General features: G+C 42.6%; 1 protein-coding gene across 1 annotated transcript; it reads right to left on the bottom strand.

Moving 5' to 3' along the window:
• Positions 1-142: 142 nt before the first annotated feature.
• rflna (refilin A) lies at positions 143-24,156 on the bottom strand. The gene is made up of 4 exons (XM_080738391.1): positions 23,925-24,156; positions 23,448-23,815; positions 5,486-5,595; positions 143-1,108 (listed from the first exon to the last, which is right to left on the bottom strand). The coding sequence occupies exons 2-4, from the start codon at positions 23,664-23,666 to the stop codon at positions 775-777; spliced, it is 663 nt and encodes a 220-aa protein (XP_080594517.1). The 5' UTR covers positions 23,667-23,815; positions 23,925-24,156; the 3' UTR covers positions 143-774.
• Positions 24,157-25,044: the final 888 nt, after the last annotated feature.

Genomic DNA, 25,044 nt, shown 5'->3' with positions numbered 1-25,044 from the left:
AAGCCAGTATTGTATTTATCATTTTAAAAATGATTTAAACTAGTGAAAACAGCCGATCTACAAGCACACAACGCCTCGCACACCGCGAGGCGTTGTGTGCTTGTAGATCTGCTGTTTTCACTACTGTTGTGCGACAGCCTTGTATGATGAAGCAGGGCTTTACTTTGCGAAGAAACGTACACGTTTGAAACTTGGAGATACAAGGTTTCTTCCCGACAGTGACGATATTTACACCCCTGTATTATGTTGGCGTGCCCATGGATTCTTGGGACATGAAAAGTGTGCCCATGCAGAAAAAAGGTTGAGAAACACTGTATTAGACATCCACAGTCAAACGTTATCATTACCTTCACTGAAGTTAAAAACAAGAGTTCTGTCCATTTGGCAGCCATTTCTTCTTGGGAGCAGAATGATTTTGGCCGCATTTTATATTAAATAAGACGACGAATCCATGAAATGCAGCTTCGAACTGCCAAGGAAGTCTCTTTTTAAAGACTGCATCAGTAGAAAGTCTAATAAAATATACTCAAAACAGCAAAGATATCCCTAAAAGGACGTCCCAGGTTTTCCCTCCTCAATGGCACACAAATTCATACACACAAGAAAAAAAAAAGATATGGGGGTTCCAGTACTTTCCAACATGGGCATTTCTAAGTGCCTCGTCCTCATTAAGCAAGATAGCCACCAATCTTCAAGTCAGCCTGTTACTAGTCAGTCACTCAGGCAGCCCTGTCCCCACAAGGGTCCAGACTGTGTGGTCGGTACCAGGTACTACTACAAGTCCTCCGTGTAGATAATACAGGGGCTTGTGTCCTCGCTGGACTCCAGCTGGACTGTGGAAACAAACCAACGGCGGGAGCCCGCGGCGTTGTAGCTGAGAGTCGTGCGGTAAGTGTTCTTGGCATGTTTAGGGTAGATAATGGTGGTGCTCCGGTAGTTCAGGGGCTTCTGGCGTGGCTCCAGGTAGACCTGGGACTTGTAGCTCCGCCAGGTGCAGTTCTGCACCGCCACCACCGTCTCGCTGAAGGAGGTGGGCGTGGGAACAGGTACGCAGTACACGTGGTCCTGGTAGTGCTTGTCCGAGTCGTACTTCACTTCAGAGTTGCACCTGTGGGGAGGGAAGGAAAGTGGGCTTTTAGCACAATACTAATGGAGTAAGTCACCACTAGGTGGCAGTGTTAGTAAGGAAATGTTAAAGGGATGTTGCCCTTCCTATACAAACCCAACTTGTAACTTCAAACTCTTTTTTTTCTGGTGACTCATACTACCATCCTAATAGGTGAGCTGGCTGTGTTTTTTTGATAATGTGGGGGGGATGGAAAATATTTAATACAATAAATACAATAAAAGATTATTTAAAATAAATGAAAAAAGTTCTATCATGGTTAAAATGGAGTGGGGGAGTGTCCGATAAAATGAATATCAAATATCTAAATATTGAATCAAGCAAATTAAAAACTGTCCAGGGTGTTCACAAAAGCCTTTTTTGAAAGTGGAATATCCTTTTAAACAGGAAAACAATATGGAACATATAATATTTAAAAAATACATTTTACACATTAGGTTACATGTTAAGCCGACATTGTGAATACATAAGGAAAGACATTAAAGCAATATCAAACACCCATGAATGTTCAAAATATATAAAATGGAACGTGATAAAACAAACGCATGAATACATTAAGGCCCATATGCCTCGCAGATTTGTGCATTTCATCGATGAGTGTCCTGGATTTCATATTACATGCGTAACAATATGATTCCTAAACATTTAAACCAGGGGAAGACAAGTTGGCACATTCTAATCCAGGGGTTTTCAAAGTGGGTGACGCGACACCCTGGGGTGCCGTGGCGGCAGTCCAGGGGTGCCGCGAGATAATTTGATAATATTTGGAATTTATTTGGACACTTGAAAAAATATTTAGTATTGTTTTAAACTTGAAGTACAAAGTTATTTTCAGTCAGTTCTAATAGTAGAGGAGCCTATGTATTTCCGTAATTGTGGAATGTTAATTTTTGGAGACATGTACATCTTGATTCTTGGGGTTCTCAGAATGCCAAAAAAACATGTCTCCAATTTTTCTTTTGGGGTTTAGCATGTGTAATTAGCATAATTAGACAATTAATTGCCCAAAACAGGAAATGGCAATAACTTTGCTTCTAGGTAACTTATAAAGGTGATCTAAGAGTCTAAGTCCATGTTTGTGAGGTCAGGAAATTCATCTGTTACCATTGTGAAGTCATACAACCTTTCCTGATTAGCATAAATTATGCAAAAATGAGGTGGAAATAAGCAAATTGCTGCATTTTTTAAGTTTTAGTCAACTTTGAAAGCTTCTCACAGACTCTAAGATGTATGTTTGCAAGTCATCAATTATCATCATCCTATAAATAAATCATGCAACACTTTGTCTGTGTAATAATTATGTAATAATCACACCGAAACCAGAAATATCTATATTTCTTTGCTTTAAGCTAATTAATAAACATGATCTTACAGACAGTGTAAGTCTGTTTGCATGTCTAGAAAATATTCTCTATCCATAACTAGGATATTTAACCTTTCCTTATTAGCATAATTTGCATGTATATATATATATATATATATATATATATATATATATATATATATATATATATATATATATATATATATATATATATATCCGTGACCCGATTCCGGATAAGCGGTTGAAGATGGATGGATGGATGGATATATATATATATATATATATATATGAGAAATGGTCACAGATTTATCAGATTGTTTATTCTAATATTTACAGAAAGTTGTGAAAACACATTTAAATAGAAGGGTCTCCATCGTCATCATCACCAATTCCCAACAGATGTGCCTTGCTTACATTACAACACACCTATTCATCTGCCCCACACATGCACATCTCAGAGCAGTTAAAACGTTAAGATCGACAAGAACAATGTGACACGCACTGGGATTTCTTGCAGCCACATTTGATCAGTTGGGTATTATGGGTAATGGTGGCTGGAGCTGGGGGTTCCCGTGTTGTGACTGGCACCAGTTGTTCTCCCTCAGCCTCCATCCATATTCAGTTACTGGTGGTATCTGTGGGTTATGTATGTGGTCCTGACTCCTCATACCATACCATTGCCTGGTAATGGGCACGGGCAATGGCTTGATGTAATGCTCCTTGTGTAGGTGGCAGCTTCTCGGCTTCCAATTGTTTCTTTGTGAATAACCTCCACCTGAGCTCACCAACATCCACAAGATTTGTACCGGGCTCGTACAGCTTGCAAACAAATGCTTAAATCTTATTATTATTTTTTTTCTGCGTCAGAACTGAGCTTTTTTGTAGTGCCTAGAGTATCAAATGCAAATACCACCTCCACAGGACACCGGTTTAGAGCTTGCCAACAGGTTAACTTTCCCTTGCCAACAAAATGGCCTGTCTGGTCAGTTCCATGATGGCATGGAACCCTGGTAAGTTTTCATACCCTGGTATGTTTTACTGTACATCAATAGAGTTTGAGTGGACATCTTGCCTTGATTATGATAATGTTGGGTTTTCCCTGGAAGAGTTGGAGGGCTTTCTTAGCAAGATAGACAATCAGCTCATCTTTGGTGTGGATACCTGACAAGAATAGTTTTTCTGACACCTTCCCTATCGGTGTGTTGTCTTCCACATCATAAGTGGTAGGGGGCTTGCCACCCTGGTGTCGCTTACATGTGGCATCCTTCAGTGAAGATGCAATGCCATAGCGGTCAAATACTACATGAGTCTCACTATGTTCCTGTCCAGTGTGGCTATGAAGTGGTCAGCCCACTGGGAACATGTCTTGATCCATGATGGCTTTCCCATTTGCATTTGCTACTCTAGGTATTACAAAAAAGCTCAGTTCTGACACAGAAAAAAAGGTTGAAACATTTGTTTGCCAGCTGCACAAGCCTGGTACAAATCTTGTGGATGTTGGTGAGCTCAGGTGGAGGTTATTCACAAAGAACCAATTAGAAGCCGATAAGCTGCCACCTACACAAGGAGCATTACATCAAGCCATTGCCCGTTCCCATTACAAGGCAATATGGTATGAGGAGTCAGGACCACGTACATAACCCACAGATACCACCAGTAACTGAATATGGATGGAGGCTGAGGGAGAACAACTGGTGCCAGTCACAACACGGGAACCCCCAGCTCCAGCCACCATTACCCATAATACCCAACTGATCAAATGTGGCTGCAAGAAATCCCAGTGCGTGTCACATTGTTCTTGTCGATCTTAACGTTTTAACTGCTCTGAGATGTGCATGTGTGGGGCAGATGAATAGGTGTGTTGTAATGTAAGCAAGGCATTGGTGTTGGGAATTGGTGTTGACGACAAAAAGATGGAGACCCTTATATTTAAATGTGTTTACAATATTTTCTGAGAATAAACAATCTGATAATTCTGTGACCATTTCTCATATTGTTCTTTATTTTATATGAAGGATATATATGCAAATTAAGCTAATAAGGGAAGGTTAGATATCCTAGTTATGGAAAGAGAATATTTTCTAGTCTTGCAAACAGACTTACACTGTCTGTAAGATCATGTTTATTAATTAACTTGAAGCAAAGAAATATAGCTTTCTGGTTTTGGTGTGATTATTACGTAATTATTACACAGATACAGGGTTGCATGATTTATTTATAGGATGATGATAATTGATGATTTGTAAACTTACATCTTAAAGTCTGTGAGAAGCTTTCAAAGTTGACTAAAACTGAAAAAAATAAGCAATTTGCTTATTTTCACCTCGTTGTTGCATAATTTATGCTAATTATGCTAATTAGGAAAGTTTGTATGACTTCAAAATGGTAACAGATTAATTTTTGGACCTCACAAACATCGACTTAGACTCTTAGATCACCTTTATAAGTTACCTAGAAGCAAAGTTATTGCCATTTCCTGTTTTGGGCAATTAATTGACTAATTATGCTAATTACACCAGCTAAACCTAAAAAGAAAAATTGGAGACATGTTTTTTTGGCATTCTGAGAACCCCAAGAATCAAGATATACATGTCTCCAAAAATTTACATTCCAAAATTACGGCCAACAGAATCTGATTCATAGGCTCCCCTACTATAACCAAAATGGCTATTATCTCAACGTTTTCCTCGCAACATAATCACTACAATAACGTCACTGTCGGGCAGAAACCAAGTTTCAAATGTGTACGTCTTTTGGTCAAATATAGCCCTGCTTCATCATACAAGACTTCGCACAAAACTAGTGAAAACAGCCGATCTACAAGCACTGTGTGCTTGTAGATCTGCTGTTTTCACTAGTTTAGTACATTTTATAGATGATAAATACAAAACGAACGGTTTTGGACATACAAGGTTTCCAGGAGTGAAAATTATAACGTAGGGGTGCCTCGGATTAAGAAAATATGTATGGGGTGCCCTGAGACAAAAAAGTTTGGGAACCCCTGTTCTAATCAACGGCGGTGTATTTTCACTTACTTTATTTCCTGTTCTGGTTTGGGGTTGACCTCGATGCTTTCACCAAAGAACACAGGGTGCATCCGTGCTCTGGGGTCTGTTCCTGTGGCGTTCAGCAGCAGGTAGGGAAGCTATGGAAGGAGAAGGCACACCATGTCAGGAGTAGGGATGGGATGATATGAACATTTCATATCACGATTATTCTCCTTTTGCACAAAGTAGTGCAATGCAAGATAGAGGGCGCCAGGTCCCTTTGAGTCACACCCTACCACTACTTCCTGTTCATCCACAGAGCATTGATTCTAGTTGTTTTCTCCATTAGATTAAAGTGCTTTCTTTTCACTTTTTTCAACTTTTATTACTTGTCAAAATACATTTTATTTGTCTGCCTCATCTTTTTACCATCCCAAGTAATAAAAGTTGGAAAAAGTGAAAAGAAATCTAATGGAGAAAATGACTAGAATAAATGCTTTGTGGATGAACAGGAAGTAGTGGTAAGGTGTGACTCAAAGGGATCTTGCATTGCACCACTTTGTGCAAAAGGAGAATTGTGACAAAAGAAATCGCGATTTACAATATTATCACGATAATCAAAATCCATTATCTTGGGTCGGAACATTTGCCCCAAAAATAGCTGATCTACAAGCTCACATAGAGTGAGAAAAAGACTGGTAACAAGTACGTATATTATAAGTACCCTTTACCAATTATAGAGGGTTTAAGTGGAACCGCCGTACCGGATATGCAGCTCGGCAAATAAAAGGTGAATTGATCCCAGTGCATGACGGACGACGACATCACGATTAAATCTCCACGATACGATTAACGTGAGTTCTTCTTTTATCACGATAAACGATAATATCGCTTATCGTCCCATCCCTAGTCAGGGGAGCCAAAAAGAACAGAAGGGACTTTTTGTTTTTTAAAACTACCCACTACTAGACAATAATATTCAGCCTGCATGGACATTTGACAACCCCCGAGACCCACTGATCCTCCCACATGACATTCCTGCCAGTGCAATAGCAAAAGCAGTACAACAACCAGGGGCGTCACACCAAATTCTGGGCCCTGGGTACAAGGATTCACCGCGGGCCCCCCATGAATGTTAACTATTGAAAAATAGCAGATATACAAGCTCACAGCGCGGCACCGAGTGCCGCGCTGCGAGCTTGCATATCTGCTATTTTTGAAAAATCGTGAAAATGTGTGCAAGAAACCTATGTCAAGGACCCCCAAGGTGATATGCATTTGGCCACGGACCCCGATCTCAAAATATTTAGTTCCAGGGACCCCCCCAGAAGCAAAATTTGAGTTAGAAATGTTTCACACAAATTTTCACACATTTTCACAACTTTTCAAAAAATAGCAGATCTACAAGCTCGCAGCGTGGCACTCGGTGCCGCGCTGTGAGCTTGTATATCTGCTATTTTTCAATAGATAAAGTTAATAGGGCCCCTCCACCAGTAACTCAGTCCCACTTTCCTACCCCTTGTGACGCCCCTGACAACAACTACTCCACAAGGAACGGCAGCCAAAGCAACACTTCCATTTTAATAGAGATAATTATACCATGTCGGGTACGGCGAAATGAAGTGTTAGCGTTAAATCTCTTTGAAGGGTTTGGCTGAAGGGATTTCACAGCCCTCCAGTCAGTCTAAAATCAGAGCCCAGAGGTGTGTTTGTGTTTGTGTGTGCGTGTGTGAGTGTGTGTGTGTATCTGATTCAGGTTTACAGATTCCAGCGTTAGGGCTGTCGCAGTTATTACATAATCGTCTAATCGCGCTTTTATTTTTCATAATCGTCATAATTGTTTCCATGTTGAAAATGTTTCATATATTTCTTTTAAAGTAAAAAATAGTGGAAATAGCAGATCTACAAGCTCACAACACGTCACATCACAGAGTGTTGTGAGCTTGTAGATCGGCTATTTCCACTATCAATGTTCTTTTTTAAGAATAAAGTTGTCAAATAATACGTCAATAATTTCTTTGTATATTTAGGTTATGTGTCATATCTACCATGTGCAACTTCAAAGCCTAAAAGCCAAACAGAAATGTAATTGTCAATGACAAAAACACAATTAAATCGTTAATCTCAATTATTTGTGTGACAATTCATTGTCATGTAAAATGTCATAATCGTGACAGCCCTATCCAGCCTTCCAGGGCCTCTTCAGTTGCTACTGTACCCTCAGCTCAGAGGCCTTGTGTTTAGAGTGTCCGCCCTGAGATTGAGAGGTCCCAGAGTTCAATGCCGGGCCGAGTCATAGCAAGACTATAAAAAATGTACCCAATGCCTCCTGCTTGGCCGGATTGGATTGGCGGTAAGTCCCTGCGACAGTGCGACACACTAGCATCATGTCCAGGTACATCAAGTCTCTCTCCTGAGCTATGGCTACAAGGCTTGAGAACCATTGGTTCCCGAGGCTACTTACGTACTTATTCTAACCCCTTTCTGTGGAACACATTCCCACAGTCCACATTAAAGACCCCTCCACACACCCTGTCAGGACTCAAAAAGGCCCTCAGAATCTCTTAAGACAGGCATTAAAAAAAAATAGTTTTCTCTTTTTTTTTTAAGATTGTTTTTGGGCTTTTATGCCATTATTGATAGGACAGTAGACTGGCAGGAAATGGGGGGAAGAGATGGGGACTTGGGGAGTGACATGCGGCAAAGGTCGTCTGGATCGAGAATCGAACCGGCGCCGCCGCCAGGCATCCATGCCTGCGGCATGTGGTATGCGCCTGGACCAGTAGGGCCAGCGGGCGCCCCTGGTTTCTCTTCATTTCAAACAGTTTTTTCCTTCTGTTTTGTCCCCCCGATGTAAGATGCCTGTGTTTAGAAATGCACTATGTAAAGTTTAATTACATTTTAAGTAATAAATATGTGTGTGTCTGAGGTTGAAAGACAAGGAATGTCCCTCTCTGTGTCACTGGCTTCTAAAGCTGGCCACCCTCACTGGTCCACCTGCTCAAGCTATCAGTCGTCTGTTATGCTCTGCCAGGGGCGTCACACCAAATTCTGGGCCCTGGGTACAAGGATTCACTGCGGGGCCCCCCATGAATGTTAACTATTGAAAAATAGCAGATATACAAGCTCACAGCGCGGCACCGAGTGCCGCGCTGCGAGCTTGTAGATCTGCTATTTTTGAAAAATTGTGAAAATGTGTGCAAGAAACCTATGTTTCCTTGTCAGTGGTGCTCAAACATTTTCATGTTAAGGACCCCCAAGATGATATGTATTTGGCCACGGACCCCCCATATCAAAATATTTCGTTCCAGGGACCCCCCCAAGAGCAAAATTTGAGTTACAAATGTCTGCTTAAAAAGTACATATATTCAAAGATTTGCACACATTTTCACGACTTTTAAAAAATAGCAGATCTACAAGCTCGCAGCGCGGCACTCGGTGCCGCGCTGTGAGCTTGTATATCTGCTATTTTTCAATAGTTGCTAGGGCCACTCCACCATGGGCCCTAGTAACTCAGTCCCACTTTCCTCCCCCTTGTGACGCCCCTGTGCTCTGCTTCCCCGCAGCACAGCAGTGATCACCCACACATGCACAGAGTCACACACACAAGACATTACTGTCCCACGGAGAAGTGGCTGAATGCTTTCTGAATGAAAAAGCACAAAGAACACGTTAAAATAACACAAACAGCTAGGGGTGGGACGATATGAAAATGTCGCGATTTACGATATTATCATGATAATCAAAATCCATTATCCCGGGACGGAACATTTTCCAAAAAATAGCAGATCTACAGCCGATAATAGCCGATCTTGTAGATCGGCTATTTTTGGCAGACATTTGATAGAGAGTGAAGAAAAAAGGACCTTTTACCAATTATAGAGGGTTTAAATGGTACCGGATATGCAGCTCGGCAAATAAAAGGTGAATTGATCCCAGTGCATGACGGACGATATCACAATAAATAAAATCTCCACGATACGATTATCTTTTTTTCCACGATAAACGATAATATCGCTTATCATCCCATCCCTACAAACAGCTAGATAAGAGTTGACATCAATCACTAGGTCAAGAGATGTTTGTCTTGTTTTGTTTTCAATTATTGATGTGTTTTACTTCAGTAACCAGAAGGGTAAAGTGTAGATCTGTGTCAGGTACATTGCCAATCATAACTAATGTGTAGCCATCTATTGTTGTCATTGACAATATGTTATTTTGAAATAATATTTCAGCCAGGTCTGCTTAACACTTTGGTAACGGTATTTACTTAACTCTGCATTCTGGGGACATTTAGAACGGGTACACATTATTGTGTATCATTATTTTATGCTTTAACTATTGAAAAATAGCAGATATACAAGCTCACAGCGCGGCACCGAGTGCCGCGCTGCGAGCTTGTAGATCTGCTATTTTTGAAAAATCGTGAACATTTTAATTTTGACCCGATTCTATAAGTGTCTTTTGAATCCTTCTAAGGTTTTTTGAAAAACCTATGTTTCTATGTCAGCAATCTGGCCAGCCATCGTCAAAGAAAAGGTCCTTTTCACTTAACTGGAGCTCAGTTAGTCTGTTCTTGAGAGACTACTATGTCAGTGGTTCTCATACCTTTTCGTGTGAAGGACCCCCAAAAGGGTATGTATTTGTCCACGGACCCTCATCTCAAAATATTTACTTCCATGGACCACCCAGAAGCAAAATTTACATTACTAGCCCTTACCCGTTCAAAGATATGAGCTCCAAAATGATGTGCAGTGTGTGGGTTATGGGATGTGCACTGTGAACACAGTATATGAGGGATGGAAAGTAACTTTAACTGGTGCTTGCATGATGTAGGAGCATCAATGTAAGAAACCCGTTTCGTTTAATGGCTACAGAGATACTGTCCCCCCCCCCCCCCCCCCCAGCCCCGCCCGCCCCGCGCCACCCACCTGCACACACACCCGCCTGCCTGCACACACACACACACACACACACACACACACACACACACACACACACACACACACACACACACACACACACACACACACACACACACAGAGCTGGTTAAACATTTTGCCTCAAGCTAGATGCAGAATAGATGTGCCTCATGCTAGATGCAGAATAGATAGTAGATACACCATAAAAATGCTAATATACAGCATACGATTTGTGAAAGTGACAAACGGGCTTCAAAGTTATGTCAGGTGTGTTCATATGCTTATGGTGATGCGATTTCAGATCAATTGCTCCAGCCACTGAGGAGAAACGCTGTGACAGACACTCAGACACTCACTCAGACATTCGCAAAATTATAGTATAGATATCTTAAAAAATACATCCAAAGATTTGCACACATTTTCACGACGTTTTCAAAAATAGCAGATCTACAAGCTCGCAGCGCTTGTAGATAGTTAATAGTTAATAGTTAAAGCACCCAATAATTTTAGGCCTAATTAAGGGGACAGAGAGGAGCACAATTAATTTACATAATGTTAAAACACCGCTCACAACCAAGGACGGCAATATTTGGAAGGACCAACAGACCAACCGACATTGCTACATTTGTCCAGCAGAAAGGGAGTATGTACAGTATTTTCTGGACTATAAGGCGCACCTGACTATAAGGCGCACTGTCAATGAATGGTCTATATTCAAACTGTTTTCATATATAAGGCGCACCTGACTATAAGGCGCGCATAATAGACGCTACCGTTACGTTATGCATCCAACAGATGGAGCTGTGCTAAAGGGAATGTCAATGTCAATGAATGATCCATATATAAGGCGCACTGGACTATAAGGCGCACTGTAGTTTTTTGAGAAAATTAAAGGCTTTTAAGTGCGCCTTATAGTCCGGAAAATACGGTACTTTGTATCAATTCTGTCGTCGTTTCCCCTCTTATCTTGCTGTGCCTTTCCCCCAGAGGCCACAGCTGTGCCCCCATTGTCTTTTTTTGCAACTACTCCTATCAGATTTATGATATTCCATACCGATTGGCTATAACTTTTACAGGAGGAGCCAATTTTACAAAAACAAAATTGCAAAAATCACGAATGCATCTTTTGATCAACTCAAACTCACATATTGAGGGGCCTCTACCCAACACACAGCCAAAAGCGATTTCACTTATACCACTTATTATATCAACCGATGGCGGACGGTAGACGGCGGGCAGACGTAGGGTGGACATCACAAACGTACAGTAACATGCAGACCTGCGGAAAACCAGAAGAGTCGCTGGAAAGAAACTCGCCTGGGCTGATCATGGTTTATGCCTTTTGATTGATTGATTGAGGTATTTATTAGAAGTTTTGGATAGGAAAAGGTACAGTTTCATGACAGTACAGTTCACTGATACAATGTCAACTAAAAGGAAACTTAGGTAAGGCAAGGCTTATTTGTTATTTTCCTTAATATCCTTACCTCTGTAAACTATGCCTAAACGGTTAAACCTAACCTTATTCCTAACCTTAACCGCAGCAAAACGGTGCCAAAACCTAACCCTATTCCTAATCTTAACGTCAGAAAGATATGTGTAATATTTCTAACCTTATTCTCAGAAAAACAAATACAAGAATAACTATCTCGTGAGTTTCTTTCCGCCGACGCTACCGGTTACCGACCTGCGAGGCACACCGTTGCTTCCGAACTGCACCAAACTTGGCACCAACACTGGTCAGGGGTCTGCCATCGGAATAGCCACACCAGGGACCACGTGTGGCTACCATTATTACTCTGTGCTCTCCTATTGGCTGGGGTTTAAACAGCCATAACTCAAGTTCCCAGCAAGGTATACTTCCCAAACTTGGTAGGCCAACAGCGACAGGCTTAAGCCCCGCCCCTCTGTGTTCCTATTGGCTGGGTTTGAAACAGCCATAACTCCACTTGGTGGGTGCTCATTGCTCTTATCAGCGCAACATAATGCTGCGTAGTGGCCTGAAAATCCAGAAGTTTAAAATCCTTATTTATCCAGGGTAGGTTCGCTGTGCAGTGAGGATAAAAGCTTGACGTTTATGACCTTCACATTCACACCTGGAAGCTGCCGACTAAAAACCACAGTCTTTTACTGTTGGCCACCAACCAGCTTAGTGAGAGAGTAATATCATTACTAGCACAATCAATGGGATCTCACAGAGTTCAGTTCCAACTGGCCCGCAGGCTTGGAATGGTGAATGCCAAACTTCCTGAGCTTTGGCTTGGAGACATGCAGTCACAATCTATGTCAACTCCCTACCCACATTCCCTCTACACACACACACACACACACACACACACACACACACACACACACACACGCACACACACGCACATGCACACGCACACACACACACACACACACACACGCTTCTGTGACTGACAGTTGTGTACACTGCGCTCACAGAAAAACTGCCTGAGCACTGAAAATGTGCTTGTCAGAGAGATGCTTTTGATTGCATGATATGCCACTCAAAACATTGAACAATCTGAATCAAATGGCAACCCCAAGCCCAATGCTGCAAGCTCTCACGTTACACCGGGTGGATAGAGTGAACCTGTCACATGCTGTGGTTTGGCTGCAATAAGCACACATGCCACTGACTCTCTCTCTCCCACCGTCTCACTGCTGCTTTAGGGACAGGCTACAACAGGCCAAGGGCATGGCAGATCACTGAGCACCACGCAAATTCTCATCTTACCCAGAGCTTACAATCAGCACCACACTATCTGGACGAGTACGACTGAGCCTGCAAGCTCAACTCTGACTACACTCAAGACTAAGAGCAATATATGTCAGAACCTTTTTGTCACCAGGAGAGTATGTTTTCGCCCCGTCCGTCCGTCCGTCCGTCCGTCCGTCCGTCCGATTAGTTTGTTACCAGCTAATCTCCGGCGCCGTTGGCCCGGGCGCGGCCTAACTATGCACACACACACTCCCTGGATGCCAATTCAGAACCTATGCCCCACATTTCTCACATGGCCCTGTTCTAGTGCCACCATGAGGCCGATGTTTGCAAAACACATTTCTGTACACACTACTCCTACAGATTTTGTCCACAAATCATGCAAATTGGTAGACAGTATCTCTACAGTCATGTGATCAACATGGGTCACGACGATTTTCCATAATCCATCCTGATTGGCTACAATTGGCTTCTAAAGTTTGCAGAATTGCTCAGTTTTGAACAAAATGCCTCAAATCATGAACACAGCATGCAATCTGGTGAAATTGGCCACGCACATTCCCACTAGACAGAGGAAGAGATTCCACAAATTTCTCAAACCAGCCCATCAGTGGAAAACTTGCGCACTTCCTAGATGCTAAGGAAAAACCTTTGCCCTGCATTTTTCACATCTGCCTTTTATAGCGCCACCAGGAGGCCAACTTATGTAAAACACATTCTTTGCCATTACTCCTTCAGATTTTCCCCAACAATCACGCAAATTACACAGTATCTCTATAGTCATGTGATCAAGCCCGATCTGTCCGATATTTCATATTCCATCCTAAATGGCTAATATTGGCTTACAAAGTTTGCAGGATTGCTCAGTTTTTGAACAAAATGCCTCAAATCATGAATGCAGCTTGCGATTACCATGAAATTTGCCAAACATATTCCCGCTAGATCAAGGAACAAATGCCACCCTTTTAACATTGGCCTGTTATAGCACCACCAGCAGGTAGATCTTTGCAAAACACATTTTTGGAACACAATGCCTCAAATCATGCATTAGGTGTCCGATTGCCGTGAAAGGCCTAAGATTGGCCAAGAAGACATGCCACCCTTTTCACATTGGCCTATCATAGCGCCACTAGGATGCCTGACCTGGCGGAGACCTGTGCTCGGAAGAGCACTGCTCCTAGTTTGTTTTGTTTCCTGAAAGGGAGGTGAAAAGGGGCAGGATCTCCTCGTTGGTCAGTAGGGATGCACTGACGACACTAGCCAGAGCACTCATCTCATGTCATGGTACAGTAGCAACTCAAAGGCACTAAAAACGAAACTACAGAACTCTCGAAACAAACAAGTCATACTACTACTAGACCTCACACCTAGGACCTAGCCCCTGCTCATTATGCTATGCTCATTATTGTGGAGATTTAATTTATCGTGATATCGTCCTCCGTCATGCACTGGGATCAATTCACCTTTGCCGAGCTGCATATCCGGTACCACTTCAACCCTCTATAATTGGTAAAAGGTACTTATAATATATGTACTTGATACTGTATTTTTTTACCCTATCAAATGTCTCTGTCAAAAAATAGCCGATCTACAAGCTCACAACGCGTCACGTTGTGACGCGTTGTGAGCTTGTAGATCTGCTATTTTTTGCCAAATGTTCCGCCCCAGGATAATGGATTTTGATTATCGTGATAATATCATAAATCGCGATTTCTTTTGTCACAATAATTGTGATATGACATTTTCATATGGTCCCATCCCTACTGGTAGAGGACAGAGTACAGCAACCTGAAATGGCCTGGTTTTCAAGATACTACAAGGGACCAGTGCTCATGTACCTGTCTACACTCTACAGGCACAACACCAGAGGGAGCTCCACTGATCTCATTCACCCCAGATTCTGCAGTTAACTGGGGCACCAGTTAAGTGAAAAGGACCTTTTCTTTGATGATGGCTATAGTTAGATTGCTCACATAGAAACATAGGTTTTTAAAAAAAATCTTAGAAGGATTCAAAAGACACTTATAGAATCGGGTCAAAATTCTAATTTTCACAATTTTTCAAAAATAGCAGATCTACAAGCTCGCAGCGCGGCACTCGGTGCCGCGCTGTGAGCTTGTATATCTGCTATTTTTCAATAGTTAAAGCACCAGTAAGACTCCCTAATCGGGAGATAAGCGACCGTAGGTCACTTATCTCCACAAATAGAGCAAAAATGTGTTTTTCCAAAATCTTCCTGATCATGTTGATGACATGAGTGTAGACATACTGTGTAGTGATTTTTCGTGATTTTAGGGCAAAATCTGAATCGGCCTCATGGTGGCGCTAGAGGGCCATGTGAGAAATGAGGGGTGGGGTCTCCGCGCCGCCAAGGCGGACGAATAGGTACCCCGGCCCCGGCTCTCCCGGTCGCTCTAGCCCCCGAGTTACGGCATTTTATGTGAGCTGCAGTGGCAGGGGGTCCTCCACTGGGGGCGCCACCACTTTTGCATCCGTTCTGGAGCACCAGGAGTGGGTGGTCCCCGGGAATGCCCTGTGAGCAGCCCCGTTGGGGTGGTCATTTGGTAATTTTTGCACATGTGCTCATTTTTTACACTTGGGGGTCCCCGAGGGAGCTGGGGGTCCCTGGAGCTCCGGGGGGTCCTTGGAGGTTGTAGTTTGGCAGGTAAGGAAGTGTGTGTGCAAAATCTGGCATGGATCGGGGCAACGGTTGCGACGATATGAGCAGGGCAAAAGTGTGACGTGTGACGTGTGTGACGGACGGACGGACGGACGGACAGACGGACACCTCGAGCAGCTTTCTGTAGTAAGTGCGACCTACGGTCGCAATAAAATAATGATACACAATAAGTGGGGACTCAATGTTTTATATCAATTCAACCAAGCCAGTGCACACCGATTGTTTTTCTAACACAGATACGCAGCGTCACATCACTGATGATGAATCCTTGTATCTTTATTCCAGCCTTTTCAACGAGCCTTGAGTACATCCATGATTCTATGCTTGAGGGCGCCATCACCGAAACTCTAGTAGTGGGATTATGCACATTATTTCATGTCTGACAAGATTCATATGGCTTTCATATAGATTCATAGCGAGCCATAGCTTTCCACCGGTCCAAAGTCATTTTAAGGGCAAGAATATGTTTTAAGAGGTTTGGGTTGTCATGATGTAACTCCAAAAGGTGGACAAGAAATCTAAATATGCTCCCCCATTGACTTACATTCTACGTGTGACTTACATTCTACATAAAACAATGTCAACTTCCTGTTGATTTTGTTACTTTTATTACGAAGACAAGCTGAACTGGATCTGTGGATCTGGATCTGGAAATAATAAAATCAACAGGAAGTTCACATTTGTGGTTATTTCTATCAGTGATTTGCATTCATTTACAGGCTGGAAAAGAGCCTGCAGAATGGTCTTGCCATACAAGGTCAATGGGGAGATATTTTGGAATGAGAATGGAGAAATGATGTCTTATAGTTGACAATCCTAGTGACTCCTCCTCCTAATCCTCACAAATGGAGTTAATCTGCAAACCCATTCATTCCCCCCCCCCCCCCCCCTCTGCTGTTGGCACTTTGTGGCATGAAATTACTGTAAGTATTTGATTGGCTTCCCGTCGCTGCTTTGGCGTGATGAACACCACGCTGGCTATTTACTGCCACAGAGCGCTCTGGCAACTTCTGTAAAACGTAAACACTTGTGAATGGAAGGCTAGCTAACCTCAGGGTGACACGCACGCACGCACGCACGCACGCACGCACGCACGCACGCACGCACGCACGCACGCACGCACGTGCACAACGGAACCCCCACTGGAAGTACAATTCTGCCCAGGAAAAATAGGCTGCAGCTGAGCAGTAGCCACACAATGTACAATGCACAATGCAGCACCGTTGAGGCCAAGCCAAACAACATTCAATGTAAAACAAATTTCCACATGTTGCTGGCCATTTGGTGCGATAATAAAACCTCAGACGTCATATCTGAAGCACAGAATGTGCATTGATATCAGTGCATCAGTAGCAACAGTGGAAGCTGGATTTACAAACGGTCACGGGATCAGTTCGCTATCCCGTCCTCCAGAGACAGTTTGTTCTGTTAATGATCTCCTGGATTGTCCCAGAACTATCTGGTGCAGACAGAATGTAAAGTGCTGGAGGGTATTATCAAATTACCTTTCTGATGTTTGATGCAGCAAATATTCAGCCCTGCTACTAAATCAGACCCTGTATTTTTATACACCTAGTTTAGTAGTTTATACCAGTGGGTCGGGACCTCCAGGGGGGGAGGTCCCCAATTTTTTTTTTTTTTTTGGGGGGGGGGGGGGGGGGGGGGGGGGGGTCCCCAGATGATAGCTTAAAGTGACACATTGTTTTCTCACTCAACAGAAAAACAAACCAACATAAAGTTTAAGTGAATAGAGGGTATCAGCACATTTCTAAAGTGACAATTGAAGGACTTTTTAATACCTCTAAAATGACAAATTAAACATTGGCCAAATTGTCAAATATTAGCGGCAGAAATTGTGAAAATAGCTGATCTGCATCTACAAGGCGTTGTGAGCATGTAGATCTACTATTTTCACAATAGAACCGTGTTATACAAAATGTAAACCTCTTAGTGCTCGTCAGAGTGGGGGGGTCACCAGTTAAAATATGATTATTTTGGGGGGTCGCGGCCTGAAAAGATTGAGAACCACTGGTTTATACTACATAGGCCTACAGTAAATATTACCAGTATTTCAAAGTGGCATTATTTGGAAACATTTACATGTATGGGGTTTGGTTACAACTTACAAGTTTGGGGAGTAACAGTAAGGAGGTTGGACTACAGAGAAGCACATTTGGCATGCACAGTCTTCATAAATGTTTTCAAAACAGTGGGGCTGTGTTTGTGCATTATTGCCCATGTTTAAATTTGAAGTGAGAGTTCAGCAATGTCTTATGCAATGGGCCTGCAACTGCACTAACAAGCATTAGCACCATGTGCCCCAAAATAGAACTGGGGGGATTGTTCTTAGGTGCAGAGTCGTAGCTTGTAGATGTGCCATTTTCAAATGGACAAAAATAAGGCTGAAGCGTGTTCATATAATCTTACAATAAATGCGAGTCGGCAAAGTAACTATAGTTTTCATATAACTGCAGTGGAGTAAAAGTACAATACTTTCCTCAGAGATGTTGTGGGGTAGAAGTAAAAGTACTGAAAATTGGAAATACTGAAGAAAGAATACTTTCTGCAAAATACATTTCGTTGTTGTCGGGTGGAAACCTCGTATCTCCAATTTTCAAATGTGTACGTTCTTTCGCAAAGTAAAGCCCTGCTTCATCATACAAGGCCGTCACACAAAAGTAGTGAAAACAGCAGATGTCGTGTGCTTGTAGATCGGCTGTTTTCACTAGGTTAAATCATTTTTAAAATGATAAATGCAAAATGATAAACGGTTTTGGACATACAAGGTTTTCACCCGACAACGACGATTTACATTAGCGACTTTGAATACCAAGCAGAAGCTACTATTCAAAACAGATATCGAGCAGAAACCACAAACCACCAGTTCCCAGAACTCAACCCTCAAGTCTAGAGGATTAAGGCCATCACATGTTCAGGTCTCAACAAACCAGTGTCAACTCCCAGGATGCATCACTGCATATCTAGGGCTTCCTTCAGACACTAAAGAGCCACCCTCGACCTGTGCTGACATGTAGACTCTCTGAAACTGGGAGCGACCAGGTAATTATTTTGCACTGAATCAGCCCTTTTCTGCTATAATGGCATTAGCTGTCATTTGTATTGCAAATCAGTGATCACAGCAGTGCTTTCCTCCACAACAACGACAAATTGGGGTTTGCAGTTTGCATTATCACAATACTCAATACTGTACTTCATCATGTTTATATATGTATATCGTCACTGTCGGGCAGAAACCTCATATCTCCAAGTTTCACATTTGTAAATTCTTTCGCAAAGCGAAGTCCTGCTTCATCATACAATGCCGTCGCACAAAAGTAGTGAAAACAGCAGATATGCAAGCACACAACGCCTCGCGGTGCGAGGCGTTGTGTGCTCGTAGATCGGCTGTTTTCACTAGTTTAGTTCATTTTTTAAATGATAAATACGAAATGAACGGTTTTGGACATACAAGGTTTCCACCCGACAACAACGATATATAAATGCACCATTTTAGATAATTTTTGTATGGCTGCTCCAAAAACAAATGCAGTCAAAAGGATGGCACCGTTTCAATAGTGCCGTTAAACATCTTCAAAATGGCATGCTGCCACAAGAATAAGGAATTATACATTAATTATACATTAACAACAGATTTTTCAGAGACAAGAACATAGGGAAATTCTGATAGCAGCCATGCAACTTAATCTTCTGTGAAACTGACGAAAAATAGCCCTAAAAAAAAGGGGGAAACAAGTTAGTCAATACTAATGCTGTCAACACCAATGACATTGGATAGTCCCTGATAATCACTGAGATGGCAGAAATGGATTGGAACCACACTATTTAGGAACGTATTTCTATGACTACCACGTGCACACAAGGTCAACATGTTTATTCATTAGCTTATCCTCCACTGATTTAGTCAGATATTTAATCTTTGGGGAAATGTTATGTTCTTATGATGACCACGTCGCTGTTGCTCTGACCTATAAGAATATAGGTACTGGTAGGGATGGGACAATGTGAAAATTTCATATTATGATTATTGTGACAAGAAATCGCGATTTACGATATTATCGCGATAATCAAAATCCATTATCCTGGGGCGGAACAGTTCCCAAAAAATAGCAGATCTACAAGCTCACAACGCGTCGCAATGCGACGCGACAGCTATTTTTTGGCAAAGACATTTGAAAGAGTGAAAAAAAGACTGTATATCAAGTACGTATATTATAAGTAGCTTTTACCAATTATAGAGGGTTTAAGTGGTACCGGATATGCAGCTTGGGAAATAAAAGGTGAATTGATCCCAGTGCATGACGGAGGACGATATCACGATAAATTAAATCTCCACGATACGATTATTGTGAGTGTTTTTTATCACGATAAACGATAATATCGCGTATCGTCCCATCCCTAGTTACTGGGGTCCGGGAATAGTGTTGACAATGAGTAGGGCACTTGAGGTCGTCAGGTAACAGATACCTGAACTAGCCATAAATTATAACTTCCAGTAGAGGGCGCTAATATGCGGAGGTTACGTCTCTCCTGGAGTTATAAAGCAGAGTCAAATAGCTCTGGCTGGTTGAGCCTCCACGTCCCTAATCGCCTCAAAACATGTTTAAATCATGAAGTTGCTCACCTCATCGTCGAAACAGCTTTATATCTACCTATGAGCCCACTCGATGGCATGTGTTAGTCCATATGTTTCTAATAAATTAATGTTTACTAAAACTTCACCGAGTCTCATCGCTTTCCTTGTTTTTGAACTGCTTGGGTAAAAATGGCCGAACATCACGTGACGTTGATCGCCGTTGCGATTCGCTCATACTAGGACATGACGTTTTATTGTATGCGGAAGTATTCCAACGTTCTGTAGTTCTGAAGCGTTCTGAAGGCGGAAGGATTCCGACGAGGAAACGCGAGTCTCGGAGAAGTTTTAGTAAACATTAATTTATTAGAAACATATGGACTAACACATGCCAACGAGTGGGCTCATAGGTAGATATAAAGCTGTTTCGACGATGAGGTGAGCAACTTCATGATTTAAACATGTTTTGAGGCGATTAGGGACGTGGAGGCTCAACCAGCCAGAGCTATTTGACTCTGCTTTATAACTCCAGGAGAGACGTAACCTCCGCATATTAGCGCCCTCTACTGGAAGTTATAATTTATGGCTATACCTGAACAGTCCGGCAAACAATATCAAAGATTTGGGGCACTCTGCAGGCGTATAGGGTTAAACGTCCATGTGCCCACCACCACAAGGTTGTGGGTTCGAAACCCACCGTGGTGCATCCGGCTTTGTCGGGCGTCTTTGCGAACATAAATTGGCCTGTGTTCGGGGGAGGGGAGCTGGGCAGAGGTTGATATTGGTCATTGCACATATTTCTACAGGACCTGTCAGAGTGCTGGGCGGGAGCAGTAGGAAGGCCCTATGTCAGGGTTCCCCAATTAGTTTTCCCCAAGGGCTGAATTATGTCTAGGGTACCAAGCCGAGGGCCACAACATTGCAGGGGGCGACGGTGGCGTTCCCACTACTACAGCGACAGTTTTCGTCGTTGTCGGGTGAAAATCTTGTATGTCCAAAACCGTTCGTTTTGAATTTATCATTTTAAAAATCATTTAAACTAGTGAAAACAGCCGATCTACAACCACACAACGCCTCGCAGTGCGAGGCGTTGTGTGCTTGTAGATCTGCTGTTTCCACTACTTTTGTGCGACGGCCTTGTTTGATTTGCGAAAGAATTTACAAATTTGGAGATACGAGATTTCCACCCGACAACGACGATATACTAGTGTTGTTGCTGCTCTTACACCACCATTATTACTGGGGTTGGTGGGGGCCAGACAGTAGCCCCCCATGGGCCGCAAATGGCCCGCGGGCCGCCTATTGGGGAACCCTGCCCTATGTCATCCCGGTGGGGGCTCCTCACTTGCCTCACTAGTAGTCACTCAGTAGGATACAACCGTAGTGAGTTTGTGTTGTTGTCAAATGAGTAGCCTGAGGCTTAACTCTGGTTAATATACACATACTGTAAGACAGTATAACCACAAACAAACCATATTAGATCTATGGTAATGGCTTGCCTACCCTCAACCTATCGAGGGTAGGCTTACTAGGCTATAAGTCCCCACTTAGAATGTCAGCAGTCTGGCTAAGCATCATCAAATAAAAGGGAACGCCCACTCTGTTTGTTCCTCTTCATTTTCAGTTGCGTAGCATCAGTCTGTTTTGAGAGATTATAATGTCAGGGAATCCACAGACAACTTATATATAATAAAAGTGCCTTAAATGACAGTTCCGTGAGTGCTGGTATTCTCTTATTTAAATCCACAGACAAACCAAAGATCCATCTTCTAAATAGGGTAGCCTACAGGTCTAACGCAGTGTTTCTCAAACCTTCACATTTCAAGGTCTCCCCTTAACTCTGACAGTGTAAAAATGGAACCATTTGGTTCCATTTGTATCCACTTTGGTCTAACGGACGGATCATAGTACACTGACCCTGTCACCTGAAGACTAGCCGAATACAAGAATATCATATAGGCTGTAATATCACATAACTACCTAGTTATGTCTAACAAGTTGCCACTGTATACCAGGGAGAAGAAAAAATGAACTTAAATGTACTTGGCATCTTCAGCAACTGTGCTGCATCAGAAAATGAGACAACAGCAGAGACCACGGAGAGAGGGCTTCCAGATGTTTGAGAGGGGCTGAAGTTAAATCCATTTCAGGCCAACAACAGCCTACCCTACCCAGAGATTTCCACACCAACAATGAGTTTGGCTGGTGTTTTAAGGCTATACGAATCGATTCAACATGTCAAATGAACCATATAGGCCTCCCTCGGCAATGCAAAAGTAAATAATAGAATAACCCGGAAAGTGTGTTGAGTTGTGTTGAGAACAATTATGCTGGTGTAAAGTAACTAAGTACATTTACTCAAGTAGTGTAGGTCTACTTTTTGAGGTACAATTTTGAAGTACTTTTACTTTAGGCTACTGTGGAGTATTTCCAGTTTTCAAAACTTTTACTTCTACTTATCTCAGAGGCAAATAAATAGGCCTATTGCACTTTTACTCCATTACAAATAAAACTTTAGTTGCAAGTCACTTTGAAGATTTTGATTATAATTACAAAACACAGATTAACCACTACATTTCGGCCATTTGAAAATAGCAGATTTTTCAAACGATTTTTATACAATGTATAGAATTTGAAAACTTTTGAAATGTGACATTCTGCACAAATTAGCACAATCGAGAACTTCTACTTTTGGTACTCTATAAGTAGGCCAACATTTTGATACCAATACTTTTTGTACCTTTACTTTCTTTACTCAAGTACATTCTGAATTCCGGACTTTCACTTGCAACAGTTGCAACAGACAGAGTAGCCTATATCCACATTTCAGTATTGATACTTTTACTCAGAGGCATCAATTGGGTATGGCAAGCTATGGCAGCTGCCATACCTTGGCTACAGGGGAAATAATAAAATGTACTTTTCATTGTGTCTGTTGCTAAGGTATGGCAACATGACTGGTGTCTTGCACGCGCGCGAGGGCGCGCGTGCAAGACACCAGTCATGTTGCCATACCTTAGCTTTGGCTGAACTCACGCCACTGCTTTTACTCAAGAAATGTAAGAACCTCTTCCACCACCACTGCTGCTTACCAGTTTGCCCTCTCTGCTTTCTTTCTTGTAAAATCCCAGATGGTTTTCCACCGGGGTCGCGCAGCTCCCGGAGCGCGACTCCAGCAGCCCGGGAGACAGCGAGCAGAAGGGTGGGCTGGGACTCGGGGGTAATCCTGAATCCGGACTGTCAAGCAGCCCTTCCCGGTTCTTGCCTTTCAGACTGTCATCCATAGCTTGTAAGTGTAAATGCCCCACCATTTCTGGGACAGGATCGGAGTCAAAAAGTCAGACGAAGTCTTCGCAGTGACTGACAAATTCGTTTGAGGCGCTTCCAATCCAAGTCAGCCGTGCGCAAAAAGAAAAAAAAAAGAGTATAAAGCAATCCTTGAACGTTTCCAAGCCGACTTCTGCAAAAGAGTAAAAAACGTGAAATTAGATTTAAATAGTAGGCTATCCATATACTGTAAGCATTTTATCAAGCAGTAGGATAATAGTTTAAAAACGTCGGGCCATTACCTGCACTTCTATGTTATCTGCGTAATATCCAGCGCTCCTGATCAGCTATGTTGTTTCATTTGACATGTGAAAAAAAACTATTCCGAAACTGTCGAAACTCGCATCAGGAATTTAACTACCAAAACCGACGAAAGACAAACACTCTTGTTCAGAAACGAGACAAGAGTCGTAAAGTCACGTTAAACTGAACAACAACTCTCCAACTGTTGCAAAGCATTGCGTCTGGCAACGATCGGTCTCCTCCTCTGCTGCTGCGCTGAAGTGATCAGCGGATCCCGAGGAGCTCTTCTCTTTCTAATGAGGTTGCCAGCTTTTTTGCACTTGGAGCCAGTCCAGCCCTATGATCGGGAACACTACCATGCACGGCCGATAGGGCGAGCAAGTCCTCACTTTTGCTTTTAGGGCAGTGGTGTGGTTCTCAAACGTATCATGTATGTCAATTGTCAAGGACCCCAAAATTGACACTTATTAGCCCACGGACCCCCCTTTGAATGAAAAGATATGCCAGGGTTCCAGGGACCCCATAGGAGATTTTCTTTTTCTTTTTTTTTCTTTTTTACAATTCTAGCAGTGATTCTCAACCATTTTAATTTCAAGAACCCCCAGTTATTTGACATGCATTAGGCCATTTAATGGTATTTCTATCTCTGAGACCCCAATGTATAGGCTTATTGTTAAATCAATGATAAATTAACTCTGAGAGTGTTGGGTCCATTTGGTTCCATTTGTACACTCTCAGAGTTACATTTGGTTCCTATCTATCATTTAGCCATGTGGACCCCCTGGAACTCCCTCAAGGACTCATGGGGGTCCCCGGGACTCCCCGGACCGGACCCCACTTTTAGAACCTATGTTTAAGGGTCTGCATGGCATGACTACTGCACACAGCAGCACTGATAAGCACTTTAGATAGACACTAAGTTTATTTTTTTGCATTATGGGGTTTACCTCTATTGCCTCAGTCACCTCATGCTTTCTGTGAGCGTGTGTGCGCGTGTATGATGTATAACCTAGTTTAGCCTATTTCCGGACTGGGTGGAGATGGGTGGGAACACAGCACAACAGCATCAACCAGTTTCTGTGTGTGTGTGTGTGTGTGTGTGTGTGTGTGTGTGTGTGT

This window comes from Nannobrachium achirus (assembly GCF_963921795.1).
Source record: "Nannobrachium achirus genome assembly, chromosome: 12".
NCBI lineage: Eukaryota > Metazoa > Chordata > Actinopteri > Myctophiformes > Myctophidae > Nannobrachium > Nannobrachium achirus.
The sequence above is the reverse complement of the archived record's forward strand: the minus strand, read 5'-3'. Positions and strand labels throughout refer to the sequence as shown.